Here is a 14,342-nt window from a genome sequence, read left to right on the forward strand (position 1 = left end):
TAATTTAAAAGTTAAATAATTTATAATAAATAATTTATTATAGAATATATTATATTCTTTTTCTAAAAAATACTAAATACTAATAATAATTTAAAAGCTCTAAAGCCCTTAAGACTCTTTATAAGTTTCGGGCTTTAGGGCTTTTCTATAACTAGCTAATTATATAAAATTATATAATTATACGAATCTAGTATTAATATAAAGTAATTAGTAATTTTATATATAAATATCTATAATTTCATTATTATAATATAATATATTCTTAATATATTCTTAATATAAAGATTTCTTTATAATTTCTTTTTTTAATAATAAGAAAATATTATTAATAAATAAATTCTCTAAATATAAAATATAATATATAAATAAATTAAACTTTTAGAAGCTTTTTTTATACTAAAAGTAAAGTATATAATATAATTTAGATATTAAACTTAAAAAATAAAGAATTATAAAGGCCTTAATAATTATAAGACTTTATAAACTTAAATAAATTTAAATATTATAAAAGTATTAAATTTAATAGCCTGACTTTTAAATTATATAAGAACTAATTAAAGAATATTAATTATAAATTTCAAATATATATATTTATAAGAAAATAAAACCTAAAATAGTACTAAGCTAATTATAAAATATAAGAAAAAGTATATTAGATATTAAGTTTATTTTTTCTTAATTATCTTAATTTTAGTAAATATTTATATATAATTTATTAAATCTTATATAATAGATTTATTTAGAAGAAATAAGATTAATTAGTCTAGGGAATTTAATAATAATAATTAGACTTTTATCTAATATAATAAGTAAAATACTAGTAATAGCCCGAATATTTTAGGTTTTATTTATAAAACTAAAAATATTATATCTATTATTATAAAGTAATATTTATATAATTTATAAGATTAATTATAGTTTCTTTTATTAAAGAAAAATAATAAAATTAAAAAAGAATCTAATAATCTATTATTATTATTATTATTATTATTATTATTAGAATTAGCTTTAATAATACTTTTTATATTATTTTATAGCTTCTAATATATATAAGTTAATTAAACCTAAAAATAAAAAAGGATTTATAAAAGAAATAAATAATAAAAGCCAGAATTAAAGAAAAGAATTATATATATACTTTTATTTAACTATTAATTTATTAGATTTCTTTTTACTTTTAAAGTTTTATATTTATATTAATAAATAATATTTTTTTAAGGCTTTCTGGGCCTTTTTAGTTTATTATTTAATTTCTTTAAATTATTATATTTTCTGAGTATTTTCTAGCTTTTTCTAAGTAATTTTAAAATAGAAATCTTTATATAAAGTCTTATTCTAATATAAAACAAGGAAAATTATTTAGATATTTTTAGAACTTAAATATATATTATAATAAAAAAGATTAAAAATAGTTTAAATAGAATCTAGTAAAACTATAAGTTTCTAGACTCTTTTATTATTAAAACTAGTATAGAATACTAGTTTATTTATATTATTAATAAATTAATATTAATAAATTAATATTAATAAATAGATTTACTAATATAAAGAAAATAAAAAAGACTTAATTATTTATTTTAAATTAAAAGCTATTTATTAAAAAATATTTATTAGAATTTATATAAAGAATCTAGTAAAAGAAATAGAAAAAAACTTATTATTAATTTCTTTAGAAAATTAAATAGTTCTTTATTTAGCTTTTTAATTCTTTATATTATTAAATGCCTATTTATAACGAACTAGCTATAAAACTATAATTTATAATTTTATAAAACTAGATCTGGCTATATTTTAATTTATAGAACCTTAAAGAACTTTAGATAATTTATTACTAATATAAAAAGCTATAGTTTAAATAATAGCCTAAATAACTCTTGTATTTATAGCCTATTAAGCTTATATAGTAATATAAATATTACTAAAAAAGTAATTAGGTTAAGTAATATAGCTTATAGTAAAAGAAAATATTAAAAAAAGTAATTATAAGGCTATTAGAATAGAAAGAATCTAGAATAAAACAGAAATAATACCTAATAGCTATATAATAATAGTAATTAGAGAAATAAATATAATAAATATTTCTAGAAAAAAAGATATAGAATAAGAATATTAAAAAAAGCTAGAAATCTAAAATATTTCAGATATAAAAAAAGAAATAAATATAAATAGAATTCCAGAATTATAAGATTTAAATCTATTAATATTATTATTTTAAATAAGTAAAATAATAGCTTCTATATTACATTTATTATTAGTAAATTAATAGAACTTATAATATTAGATATTATTATATTAGTATTTAGTTATAGGATATATATTATTAAAATAAATTTTAAGAAATAGTAATATTATTTTAAAAAATAAGAATTTAAAAATATAAAATATTTATATAATAAAAAAGTTTAATAATTCTATTAATATTATTTTTAAAAATAAAAAGGAAATTTCGAAAATAATATATTTAATAATAAATAATACTTATTTTAATATATCTAGTTATTTATAACTAGTTTATTTAATTACTTTATATTATTAGAAATATTACTAATAAAAAGCTATTTTTAAATAAAGTTTTAAATTATTAGAAACTATATAGATATTTTTCTAACTTATTTAATTACTTTATATTATTAGAAATATTACTAATAAAAAGCTATTTCTAAATAAAGTTTTAGACTATTAGAAACTATATAAGTATTTTTCCGGCCTATATATTACTTATATATTTTATATTTTTTAGAATAATTTATTTAAGAATTCTATTTTATATAATAATATTATATTTATTAGTTAGCTTTTCGGATTCTACTAATATTAATAGCTGCTTTAAAGCTATATATATTCGAACTATATATTAGAGCTAGTAATAAGCTTAAATATATAATTAATTACTATTTTTATTAGTATTTCTTATATAAATATTAGTTATATTTATATTATAAAATATAAGCTTCTAATAATATTATTCTAGTATTTATTTTAATAAAAACTTATTAATATTTATATTAATATATAAGTAAACTATTTATATAAAGCTATATAAGATTATATTATTTATTTTAAACTAAATAATTATTAAGAATTATATTATAAAACTTTATATTTATGAAATAACTCTAGTATTATATCTTATTTAAAAGCCTTATATATAGTCTAAATAGCTTACTAGCTATTATATTAGGCCTAGATTTGTTTTTTCTAATTTTATAAATATTTTATAAGTTTATAAATCTATATATCTCGTTTTGAATTTATTATATATAAAATACTAATATTAGTAATTATAACTTCTAATATAAGCTAGTTCCTAAAAGTAGTTCTATATATACTAATTAAAATTAGTTATATAATCTAGTATTATAATATTAGATCTAATAGCCTTAATAAAAAGTAGTATAATTATTAATATATAATACTATTTTCTAATAATAGAAAAAATAAAAAGCAAATATAAAAAAAACGGAATTACTTATATATTACTAATATAGCTAGCTTTTTTAAAGCTCTTATTACTAGAATTTAACTCGCTAATTCTTAGTACTTTTCTTAGAAATAAAATAATTCTTTATATATATAACTAATAAATTAGTTATTTATAAAAATACGAAATATATTTTAATAATAAAAAGAAGTTTAGAGCTTTAATTAGTCCTAAATAAATAAGAATAATAGCCTATTTAAATATAAATCTGAAAATACTATTATATAATTAAATAAATAATCTAATTAGAGATTTTAATATATATTTAAATAATATTATATAAATAAGTATTAATATAAGTATATATCTCGATTTCAAATAATAATAGCTTATTATATCTATTAATTAACTAAATCTAGTCTAGTTCAAATATAATATAATTTTCTTTCTTAAACTATATTTATTATATTTATAATATAATTGCCTCGAAATCAAGAAGTTATAATATTATATATAAGCTTTTTCTATAAATAATAAAATATATTAATAAATAAGGCCCTAATTTTTTAAATTAGAATAAAACTATAAAATATAAAAAGGCTAACTAGGTTATTAATAAATCTTATTAATAGAAGTATATATATAAATACTATTATTTATAACTTATAATTCGCCTATTATTTAGTTTATTTTATAGTATTATAAATAGTTATTTATTTACTACTTGTCTATTTATTATAATTATATAATAAATAAAACTAAGCTTCTTATATATATAAATAACTCTAGTAATTAAAGCTATATAGCTATAATTCTCAAGATTCTTAAGTATTTTCTTATCTATATCTTTCAGATAATATAGAATTATAATCTATATAAAAAAAAGATATATTTAGTATTTAAATATATATTTAGATATTTTATTTTTATAGTTAGTATTTAATTATATAGGTATTAATATTAATTTTCTATAAATATTTTAATCTTATTATAATTATTTTATAAGAAACGTTTATATAAGCCTATTTAATAATAGTATTATAATATAGTAAAAGATTTATAGAATATTATAATATTATAATATAATTAAATAAGGTATTAATAGTATTAATATATTATAAGTTTAGGCTATATATTACTATTATAAAGCACTTTTAGTAATATAAGTACTAAATTACTAGAGTAATAGTAAGGTATATCCTAAAAATAGAGGGGCAGGCATGTACGGTTATCAGAAATCAGAAAATCAGAAATCGAAAATCAGAAAATCAAATCTCGCTTCTCGGTTTTGTCGACTGGCTAGCTGTGGGCCTCAGTAGAGGAGTCGGGATTCATACTTATAGCCCTCTATACCGGAGGGGTGGTCGTCTGTAATTATGACAATAATAGTCCTCTTGCCAAAGACAATAGCTCGTCTCATTCTCACACTTATATCCAACTCATGCCGGGGATGTTGCCATGAAAATCTATCTAGCGTAGGCTCCCGTGCCTTTTGCTCCTTGGTCATGTCTTTACCAGCAAACAATTGAACGGCAATATCAGTTTCTCCCAGCTTACATACTTGAAGAAAAACGCTTGATTGAGAAGGATCTACCGGATCCTGGATGTTGATGCCAACCGCAAAGCCCATATACTTGTTGTTGCGTGTGCCCCCAAAACAAAGCTCACCCAAGTTTCTCTTATCTGCGGAAAGTGGCGCCCCATAATCAAAGATGTAGAACGAGCCATCTGGTCTATAATGTGGAGACCATCTAGTGGGAGTAATCTCCGTAAGTTTAACACCACTATTTGGGAAGCTTGACTCGAAGAGCAACTCTGCCAACTAAAAACCGAATCCAGGAAGCAAGGACTTTATGGCCGTCTCCTGGACTTGAGCGACATATATTGACTCTATGGCAATGCTTTCTCGTTCGTGCACCGCTACACTAACGGTTCCGCAGTAAGGATCGAAATGGAATGTATCGCTTGAAATTGAGTTGCGAGTTAGCCTGATCGCGAGGTTATACCCCGGCCGGCCGATTTCCTGACAATCGGGAATGCCGAAATCTTCTTCGAAGATAGGGAGATGGAGATGTATGCCTTTATTGGTAGATTCGAATGGTAAGCTGGTTCTCAAAGGGTCTCGGACGATAGATTTCGTATTAACAAAGGCAGAAGGACATTTAGCGAAGAGGCCTCCAGTGCAAACCTTGCTATCCGGATAGCCGGTTGCCCATGCGAAAATTGTATGATCAGTAGATCTTCTGATAATCTCCACTTGTAGCCGGATAAAAGCATGGTCTCCTTCACCATAAAGCATTGGCATATGCACACCGAATATGCCCATAAGGCTATAAGCTTCATCCTCGACCCTAGTAGTCTGTCTCTGAGAGGCCCAGCACATCCTCTGCGCTATACTAAAGCTTTCAAGGCTTGTTCCCAAAAGTGCTTCAACTTGAATATTGGTGATCTTGGATATTAATACCCTTAGGCTTTGTTTGGTCCCAATGTCTTTCCAATAGCGGTTAAAGAATATAATGCTTTGAGGTGCAATTAACTCCTGTAGTGTCCAGCCCCTTTGAAACCATCTGCTGGTCGCTAACGTAGATAGGGGGTTCCCATGAGATATACCAAAATGATAGTCTGATAAATAAACGTAGCAGACGTCGGCCTTCTGATACCAAGAGTACATGGAATTAATTGCTTCGGAGAGTTCTGCACTACTCGTTTTGTCGATACAGCAAGTGTCAACCCAAACGTACTCGAATCCAGTCGCTGCAGCAATTATGCAACAGCCCTGAATCTTCTGGTACCCTTTTTTCCACTTTGGTTCGCCACCTTGCATGTCTTGGAAAGAAACCTCTTCGGTCTCCCACGTGTGGGAGAGGATAGCGTACGGCGGGAGATCCCTCTCTGTAAACTCGGCTAGCTGAAGCGTTATTGAATTGAGGAGTCGCATGGTCAAGAACCGGAATGTGCAGCTCCCAGATTAGATATGTGAGTGAGATCGGGGAAGAAAGTTGAAGTTGATCGAGACAAGGCTGGAGCTGGTGGAAGCCATGTACGAGGTCGTCAAATTCACATCACGGGCTCTTCGTAGGAGAAATGAGTGGTCGAAATTGACCCCTGTGCGATTACTGATGTCTCTACTTCCAATCTGGTGAACCCTCTTTTCAGGACAACAGAACTGAATCAAAAGCACAAAAAGCTGCTTAGGGCTTGCAAGATCTTACACGAGTTCTGAGAAGTCATAAGGAGAAAGTTATATTAAATTATTAAGAAGTAAATGCTAATTCCCTAGTATTGGTAGACGTGCCAAAATCGGCCACTTTTTTATCCGACGACGAGCATAGCATGTCTCAGCTGTCGCTTGCGAGACGAATCAAAGAATAGAGACGCTTTTGATTGCTACTAATCGTCGGCCTTACGTAACTAGCCGCCTTTCGTCACTAGTTCCTTAGTCGGTAAGAGCAGGCATTAATATATTAAACAGACGCTATTATAGACTCTACTCGAGCTATAATCGTAATATAAAGAGGTATAATCAATGGGGTTTAAGATTAATCAGCGGAACAGAGATATTTAGGCATACCCTTATTTCAGATTTAGAGAAAGGCTGTCACGGATCGGCAGTGATATGCTCAATCAAATGGTTTCCTTACATACAAGAAGAATAATCCAAGGAGAGAAACTAAGTCCAGGCTCCGTATAATGATTTGTATTCCGTGTGGAGCTGTTGGTAGGGAAAAGCAGGTGCCTAGGGCTCTCAGGCGCATGGTCTCTCTATGGGTCTCAACCCGTCACAAAGGCTGGCGAAAGGTGAAATTCGTCTACTTGAGAATAAGGATACGAAGGTATATAGATCAAAACAAAGAATAGGTAAGGCGTTGCGAAGGCAGACAAAAAGAAGTTTCCTAATCCGAATTGTAAAAAGGAAATCCTCAGAAAACGGAGGCCCAAACCTCAAGTTTCTGAAGGGTTTCTTTCGGTGTTGATAGACATAGATGCGGTGGCATGGATCCAAAAACTGCCGGGCCGCGTCCAGGGATGTTGCAGAGCGGGCTGCCGTTGCATTCGATGAACCTTATGTCGCTCAGATCGCCCCAGACATATGAGAGGGCGGTGTACTGAGGACGTTCGTCCAGATTGACAGTTCTCAGCGTACACTTCATGTGACTGGAGGCAGTATCTATGCCGAGAAGCCGAATGTACTTGCCGCCGAGAGTTGAGAGGTCGTCGTAGCGACCGGCATTGAGGTATTGGTTTGCCGCGGACGTCGCGTCCATGGTTCAACAAGACGGCCGCAAGAATTCGACAATTGGTGGGCACAACTGATGGGGAACGCTGATGAGAAGGAAGAAATTTGACCTTTTGGCAAGGCTCCAGCCACCACCCACGATGACTGCATTTCAGCCAAACGGGTGGTTCCGAGACAACTGCTGCAGTCCGTGGCGATGTCCTTCGCAGCCATTGGCCGCAAAGCGAGAAGCGCCAGTCAAAAAACCGCCTCAGGTATCAAGGCACCAACATGAATTAACTGAACAATACTCCGTAGAGATGCTTTAGACACCAAGGGCACGTTGCAGTCTTATTTCGGTTCATACCTCAGGCCGCCGAGCTTCGGGGCTGAAATATTATTGTGACCATTTTGAGATTCGCTCTGGAGGGTAATAAGTTTCACTGCTACCCCACGAGCGTATCTGCTAACTGACGTCACATTGAAGGCTGAGCTGGCAGAGCTCTTGGCTGCAAGAGCTGCATAGCAAACCAAAGTATCACAAAGCTTTAGCTACGGAGTTCTCCTTCGAGCGTTGTTAAGGCGTGCAAAAGTCATTGGTTTTCCTGTCCAATGTGGTGCACCCCACCGAATAGGTTGGGTCGAGTAAAGCCGTCACTCGGCCATCGTGAGTCGTTGGAGGAGGTGTCACACGGGTTGCTGAGGTGCGTGGTTGTGTCACAAATGCCCGAAGGCTGAGAAGGCGGCTGGCTGAGTGTCTGGTCTGTGGCTTGTAGCTGGGAGGGGTGTACATGGCGGCATATAAATCAGCCACTGGGTCAAGCTTCGTGGATTTCGCTTCAGGAGTCCTGTTTGTTCTTCCTGTGCATCAGTAAACAGTCCATTTCTGACGCAACAGCACCGCCCGCGCTCTCGTCCTGAAGTAAAATCATGGCCCATGTCATCTATAATGGTAACGGCAGCACTGGCGGGACGACTCCCAGCGACAGCAACACCTACGCGCCTAACGCCTCCTTTACCCTTCAGAACCAAGGCACCCTGACGCTGGGAAGCCGGCTGTTCTTCTACTGGAACACCAAAGCCGACGGGACCGGGACGATCTTGTTTCCCGGCCCCAACAGCACGTTTCCGGATCAGACCACCGATCTGACTCTCTACGCTGTCTGGGGCGTGACGACGGGCCTCACCACGGGCGGCGTCATAACGCACTTCAACTTCTTCTATGATGCCACCCTCGTCGGGGAGCCTGCGCGCATCAATCAGGTGCTCGCGACCGGCGCACTCAGCAAACCCGTCATCGAAAATGATTTCGACTGGCTGCAGGCGCAGTTCAAGGGCGTCGACATGACCGAGGGCAACACCTTTCCGATCCAGGTCGCGGTGACGGCCGTCATCCAAAGCGTTTACAACGCGAGCTGGAGCTGGGGCTGGCCGCTGTACATAAACGACGCAGGAAGCTGGTCCTCGACGCTCTTGCGCTCCTTGGTCATCGCCGAAGTGTCTGAGGTCTTTATGAGTGCGCAGCACAAAGGCTGGGGCTACTCCAACGGCGTCTTCAACGAGGAGAGCTGCGGCGAGGCCCTTTCTCTGTTTCTGACGGTGCAGTTCCAACTTCAAAATGGGCTGGACAGTACCTGGTTGATGAACGGCACACCCGCGACCTGGCTCAACACGTCGCTTCCGGCAAGCAACCCAGCCTCGACGGAATTCGACCCCTCGACGGGCACGCATTACGGGTCGCGACTGGACTATGTCGGCAGCGTGAAGCCCTTCGCCAGCAATGGTCCGGCCACCGGCTGCTGTATGGCGTTCCTCTATTACCTGTTCCATCAGCTCCAGTTCACAGACATACCCAAGATGATTGACTCTGCGCCGGGTCTCGATGCCAACAATAACGTCGTCGGCGGCTCTTGCCTGAAGGGCGTCTACAGTCAGCTGACGGGCGACAGTTCCGACCCGTTTCCGGACTTCGCGAGCCTGCTTGCCGCCGCCTATCCGCCAGATAAAGCCGCCAGCATTCCGGGGCCCAACGTTGACGATCCCTGGCCGCTTGGCGGCCTCGGATAGTTGGAGGAGATGATGTTGATCAATTGAGGGTGTGTGAGGAGTGTTAAGTACAGCTAGTCCTCGCTAAGAAAGGCACATCCACGGCCTCAGCGGATTCAGCCTCAACGTGCTAGGCGCGACGACGCCGGCTCTTCCCTACATTCATTCCGAAAACAAACGCTGCCAGGGCGCAGCGTTTTTTTCTGCCGGTGCACGTGACTAGCTATATTTCTCACTGGCATATCCCATTTGGGAATGGCCATATATCCCTCACTAGCATATTCCATTTGGGAATGGCCATATATTCCTCACTAGTATACCTCATTTGGAGAATGGCTATATATTTCTCACTAGTAATAAAGATTAATAATAAAGGAAGTAAGGAGATTACTTGATAAGCAATTAATTTAATATACGGGATCCTTATTAGTTAGTCCCTTTCCCCCTACTGCCCAAATTACTTGTTCTGAACGAGGAAACTGCCCCCCTTGAATACTTACAGTGGGTCCTTTAGTAACGCCACCCTGAAACCTCGTTTATAACCCCCAACTAGGAAATATCAGGTGCTCTCCAGAATCGCTATTGGCCATACACCCTTGAGTTGGTCAGTGCAGGAGTGGTGTTATCCCAGGACCCACTGTAAGTATTCAAGGGGGGGGATAGTAGTATTTCCCTCCTTTTATCCACTTTCCTTCTCTCTCTCTCTCTCCTTCTTCTCTTTAGCTTAGTATTCTCAATACATGGGATTCTCTCGGATCTTTGAGCCTTGACCATTGCCTTGATCCCGCCGTCACACGGGGTAAGTAGTAGTTTCTATTATTATCTGAGATAACTCGCCCGCAACGAGGTGTTTCTTTAAACGGAGAATGAGGAGCTACTATTAGTGTATTATACTATAACTCTACTAATTTTTTTTATAAGAAAAATGCTCGTTGTTGTCGTAATAATTAATTAAAGGGGCCTTGCGACCGGGCGCACGCTTCACTCGGGCGGTGAGGGATGTGCGCGCTAGCCGCATCTGGGGCGGAGGTGCGGCAGTGTTTTTCTTGGCGGTGATAATCTTACATTCCTCACAGGTTGCCTAGTGGATCCTTCTACAGTAGTTCTCTCGGCCTTGGTACTCGGGAACGCCACCATCGTGCCACTGCCACTGCACCTTGCCACATCCGCGGACGCTTCGGAATCCTTTTCACGAGGCTATGGCGATGGCAAAATACTACTAAGACGTATCATGGAAGCATTTGCGGTAACCCTTCTGTACCACCCACCTCCCAATGGAGTCCAGAAGGTGGAGAAGATGGTCCGTTCTGGCGATGGCCTCTCTGGCTGGTGTGGTCAACGGTGGTACCTATACCTTCTGCTACCCTTCTACCTTGGTGGATTCTGTGTTACGGCCGAGGGCAAAGGCTGACAGGTTGTGGCAGATAATTGTGCATCGCCGAGTGGCTTCACCATTGAATCCCAAGCCGCCGCGGACGCGTTAAACAACTGTAGCACCATCAATGGAAATGTCAACATCCAGGGCAACGACCTGATACAGATCACCCTCAATGGCATCGAAACAATCAGTGGCAACCTCGCCACCTCATCTTGTGCTGGATTGCGGACCATCACAGCACCAGTCCTATCCCAAATCTCCAACAATTTCACCCTCTCGAGCCTCCCACTGCTCGCGAGCCTCGGCTTTCCTCTCCTAGATAACATCAATGGGGGAATATACTGGGATACGGTCCCCGATCTTACGGATGTTTGGTTTGGGAATCTGACGACACTTTCACATGGATTACCAGGGGCGAACGTGGACGGGGACATTTCGATAATAAACACAGGTCTATCCAGCCTTGCATTCCTCAATTTTACGCACTATTCCAATCCGGCTACGATCTGGATCAAAGGCAATCAACAACTCAGTAGTGTTAATCTTACCGGCCTTTCCTGGGGCAGCAATTCGTTGGCGATTGTCAGCAATGGACCATCGGCACAGATCTTTCTTCCGGACTTGAGGTCTGCTGGTGCTATTACAATTGGTAATGCTGGTCACATCTACATACCATCTCTTTCCGAAACAACCGCGACTATTGAAATATCCACCAACGCGATCGATGCCTTCTCAGCTCCGAGCCTCACGAATATTGGTGGGAGCCTCATTGTCCAAAACAACGATCTTCTGGATAACCTCAGTATCCCACTTTTGACTTCAGTGAAAGGTGACATTACAATTGCGAATAATACACTTCTCCAAACGATCAACCATTTGGATCAGCTATGGTTCTGCCAAGGGAATATAACTCTCTCTGGTGATTTTTCAACGTAAGGCCCTTTGCCTCCTTTCCCTTCTCAAAACTAAAATCGTATTCTCAGCGTCACATTACCAAGTCTCCGTAACATTATTGGGCACTTCCATCTCAACAGCTCGAATCCAGACTTCGACTGCACCACCTTCGACAAACTATCTGCTCAAAGCGATTGGTCCTCGTCCTCCTATTCATGCGGTGCCTACCTACCCGGCTCAACCAAGGATCTCGCAAAGCATTACCAAGCCCCCGACCACGATTTCAATCTCTCGAAACCTGTCAAAGCGATTATCATTATTCTATCCGTTATTTTAGGGCTGTTTGTATCTGCTCTTTTGATGCGCTTATATGTGCATAAAACGAGGGTGAGGCGGGGGAGTCTGGCTAGGAGTGCGAGTTGGACTGTGCCGGGAGCCAGGGTTGAAGAAGGGGATGTGGAGATTGAGGAGGTGGGTGTTACAAGGGTTGCTGAAAGAGGAGATCCGTTGCCGAAATATGAGAGAGTGGGGAAACCGGGGGAGGTTCCGCCGGGATATACTCCCACTGAGAATGCGGGTGCAAATCAGGTGGAAGCTGGGAATGTAAATACGGAAACGTTGAACAATGCTTCCAGGAGGAGATGGAGATTATGTTATGGTAGATGAATGCGCAAATTGCGTTTTTTGCTACTGGGATTCTCTTCACGAATTGATGGCCGACTCCAACTGGCCAGGAGCACGTGATTCTCGACTCCGTGACATCCACGAAGAGTTGCGGCAGAATAGGTTGAACATAACTGTTGAATATGGCAGCAAAAGCCAGTTCAGGTTGTATACAAGTGAATTGGAACCAATTCTTCGAATTGGGTGAGCCGCTGGGGCTGTGAATCCGAATCTCCTCAGTGGCCAAAGAGACCCGTCTGCAATGCAAGTCCATGTCAAGGACAACTCCTAGTCCCCGGAATAAAACTAGATTATACCTCCATATTCATATAACACCATACATCTCAAAGCATCTACCCTCTGAATCGGATGTTTATATCCGTCCCACATCGCCTCCAAGGGGGGAAACTTCTCTTACACAACTTCTCGGCATTTTTATCCGTCCAGATATGCACTTGCTAGCCAGGATAAAGTTCCAGATACGCGTTCCTTGCATCGAGCTAGCTAGTATACTCTGCGTTTAGCCCGAAGGAATTTAATAAAGTATCAAAGGGACTAGGTCTACATCTTCCGGAAGCGTAGTCTCCTGTACTACCGAGTAATTCGCAAACGTGACATCGAAACCATCCCTCTCATCCAAGATGTAGAACTAAGAAGATCCTATTCGCCGCGTGACTTGTAAGGAGAAGATGGTGGACGTAAGCTTGAAAGGCGTTTTGAGGTAGAGAAATACTAGCATGAACGAAGTGAGAACGAACAAGACTCTAGCACTGGAGAAATGTAGGATGTTGCTCTATTGTGTGAAAACTACTGGCATGCTAAGAAGGGGTGAAGTTCTCCCTCTAACTTCATGTCTGTAGTGGTATCACGACCCTAGAGCTGGTGTCCTCGTGAAAACAGCTGTATTCGGGTGTGTGGTGTATTACGTCTAAAGAGAGAAGAAGGAGCGGGGAGCTCGAGACTAAGATACAGAGTGCCGCGCTAAGAGGTCACGTGATGACACAACAAGTGGTGTGTTTTGACGCTGTTTCTCCTGCAGTAGTCTTAACGCCGGAGGACTTAGTCCCGAACCACGAACGAACGCCAAGCAAATATACGTGATTCTATGCCTCCAAGCGACTGCCGAATAGCAATGAAGCACTAATTGAGCATTTTCTTACCTACAAGCATCCAACCCCTTCGCGGGAGTGACATACTGTCGGTGATTACCATCCTGTGCGGAGGCCGACGGAGGTGGCAACGGTGGGTAGGGGGAGCCGAACCGCGCTGGAGATCATACTTTAAAATAATCACAAAGTTTGAACTTGAGAGTTTTTATATTCTCACCTGTACTTTTGTTATTAATGGTCATCCAAACCAGAAACCCTTTTTCTAATTCCCATTTTCAAGAGCAGAAATGGATGCCATCTATCCCCTCATGTCACACGACAGCGATAAGTTAGACTACGAGAAACATTTTCCAATGCAGAGAAGAAAGGTAAGTCCGGAGTTAGTACGATGAAAGGTATTAGGAGGTTTTAGCGCCTTCGGCTCGCGCCGCTTCGCTTACCAAGCAGCGCGATACCCGATTTAGTAAGGAGGGCCTTAAGCGATACCGGATACGGGCTAGCCTAAGCCTTATTTTAGCCTTATCTCGCTTTCGAACCTCCGAGCGCACGTGCACGGTCACGTGACTAAATAATTAACTATAATCAACTATAGTTGATTATAATTGATTATGATTT

The 14,342-nt window shown here is 37.4% G+C and overlaps 4 protein-coding genes across 4 annotated transcripts; 2 read left to right on the plus strand and 2 right to left on the minus strand.

Annotated features, from left to right (window-relative positions):
- Positions 1-5,633: 5,633 nt before the first annotated feature.
- Positions 5,634-6,359, minus strand: K444DRAFT_496745 (HET-domain-containing protein; the record flags this gene model as incomplete). The annotated part of the gene is made up of 1 exon (XM_024873285.1): positions 5,634-6,359. A coding segment is annotated over one exon (726 nt), but the record flags the coding sequence as incomplete, so codon positions are not given.
- Positions 6,360-7,013: 654 nt separating this feature from the next.
- K444DRAFT_612868 (uncharacterized protein) lies at positions 7,014-7,798 on the minus strand. The gene has a single exon (XM_024880226.1). It carries the CDS (start codon positions 7,684-7,686, stop codon positions 7,342-7,344), a length of 345 nt encoding a protein of 114 aa, XP_024736699.1. The 5' UTR covers positions 7,687-7,798; the 3' UTR covers positions 7,014-7,341.
- A 291-nt stretch (positions 7,799-8,089) lies between these two features.
- Positions 8,090-9,779, plus strand: K444DRAFT_612869 (uncharacterized protein). The gene has a single exon (XM_024880227.1). It carries the CDS (start codon positions 8,568-8,570, stop codon positions 9,702-9,704), a length of 1,137 nt encoding a protein of 378 aa, XP_024736700.1. The 5' UTR covers positions 8,090-8,567; the 3' UTR covers positions 9,705-9,779.
- A 989-nt stretch (positions 9,780-10,768) lies between these two features.
- Positions 10,769-12,967, plus strand: K444DRAFT_612871 (uncharacterized protein). Its single transcript, XM_024880228.1, has 3 exons — positions 10,769-11,027; positions 11,108-11,993; positions 12,045-12,967. Exons 1-3 carry the CDS (start codon positions 10,958-10,960, stop codon positions 12,619-12,621), a joined length of 1,533 nt encoding a protein of 510 aa, XP_024736701.1. The 5' UTR covers positions 10,769-10,957; the 3' UTR covers positions 12,622-12,967.
- The last annotated feature ends 1,375 nt before the right edge of the window (positions 12,968-14,342 follow it).

Source organism: Hyaloscypha bicolor (assembly GCF_002865645.1).
Source record: "Hyaloscypha bicolor E unplaced genomic scaffold K444scaffold_73, whole genome shotgun sequence".
NCBI classification, from domain to species: Eukaryota; Fungi; Ascomycota; class Leotiomycetes; order Helotiales; family Hyaloscyphaceae; genus Hyaloscypha; species Hyaloscypha bicolor.